Source organism: Laccaria bicolor, genomic scaffold (genome assembly GCF_000143565.1).
Source record: "Laccaria bicolor S238N-H82 LACBIscaffold_7 genomic scaffold, whole genome shotgun sequence".
Classification (NCBI taxonomy): domain Eukaryota; kingdom Fungi; phylum Basidiomycota; class Agaricomycetes; order Agaricales; family Hydnangiaceae; genus Laccaria; species Laccaria bicolor.
In genome coordinates, this window is record NW_001889878.1 from 596,618 (window position 1) to 598,022 (window position 1,405).

General features: G+C 45.2%; 1 protein-coding gene across 1 annotated transcript; it reads left to right on the plus strand.

Annotated features, from left to right (window-relative positions):
• Positions 1–714: 714 nt before the first annotated feature.
• On the plus strand, positions 715–935 carry LACBIDRAFT_317094 (uncharacterized protein; the record flags this gene model as incomplete). Its single annotated transcript, XM_001878742.1, has 2 exons — positions 715–757; positions 805–935. 2 exons carry the CDS (start codon positions 715–717, stop codon positions 933–935), a joined length of 174 nt encoding a protein of 57 aa, XP_001878777.1.
• Between the last annotated feature and the right edge of the window lie 470 nt (positions 936–1,405).

Sequence of the window (1,405 nt, forward strand, 5' to 3'; positions counted from 1 at the left end):
TGAGGATCCCCGTCCACGGGTGCTCAATGTTGCTGTTCGGTGGTTGTGGTTGTGTGTGGGGGGGTCATGTTCAACTGTGTGTGGGCGGTCATCCGTGGTGTTGTTGTTGTCGCCGTCCCTCGTCGTCCTGGCATGTGAGCGTTCGTTGGTAGTGTTCACCAAGGGTATGCCAACCCGCACGGGTTTTAAGGCGGGTAGAGATGGGTACAGGTGCGGGTCAGCATTTGAGTACCCGTGGTGCAACCCATACCCTTGCTGAGGGTTTTGGAGGGTTTCAGCACAACAGCACAGCAGCTGCATGTGCCGAAACAGAAATGTAAATAAATACTATGTACAGTTTCAAACCTTAAATCCACATCAAGTACACACTCGCGCACTCTGAAAAAAGTTCACATCAGCGCTTAGTATGCGGAATCCCCAGAACCTCCTGCAAAAAAGTCTTCCTCAGGCAGAATCATCAGTGCCACAAAGCAAAAGCTTACTGCTCCGATTTCCACGTTTGTTAAGGCTGTTCACCCCCAAAAGAAGGCCAAGGTCACCAAGTCATTAGATGTGGCATCTTCAGCCCAGGAGACAGGCACAGTGTCTTCAGTTCAAGAACGGCAATCTATGCCATCTGTAACTTCTCGCCGCAGGGTTATTATTAGCAACGAAGAAGATCATGAGGAAAGTTCTCACCATGGTCAAACCCTGGATCCCAACAGCGACGTGATTATGATATCAGATGATGAAGAGATTGCTGCTGAAAAGCAATTGGGTAAGTGACAAGATGTTTCTGAGACTTACCGAAATGACCTTTGCCAGCACGCCTATCCAAGGAATGGACTGCTGGTGTTTATGGGTTCTTCAAGCCTGATCCCATCATTGAGTATGCAGGTGGACGACGTGCTCACACCTTCATCTGTGCGGCAACTCATTGCCGTGGTGCCACGTGAAATGTTCGCCGGTTTCTTGACACTGGAGCACTAGTATCAACCATTGTTTATGAAAAAGTCTGGGCAAGTGCCTGCACAACTTTTTGGACACTGCCTAGGTTTTTTATGAAATGAGAAATGTAGGGCAAGCATTATGAAATGTGTTTCATTCCCTCCCATAGTTGTTTTATATCTATTTTATTCCTTCCCTATACCTTTTCATAACTATGTCTTTTTTATCTGGCCATTTATTTCATTGCCCCTCAGTCCCATTTCTTTCCTGTTTCTTTGTTGCCTAGCCTTTCATTTCATTGCCTCCCCAGGGTTATTTCTTTCCTACCCAGCAATTTCTTATTGTTGCCTAGCTATTTCATTTCATGTTTGCCTGGTAATGGTTTCATTCTTTTATTTCATTCTTGCCAGNGGCAATACTTATTTAATTAATTATATGAAATAACAGGGCTTTAATTGTCAAATGAGTGCAATATTTG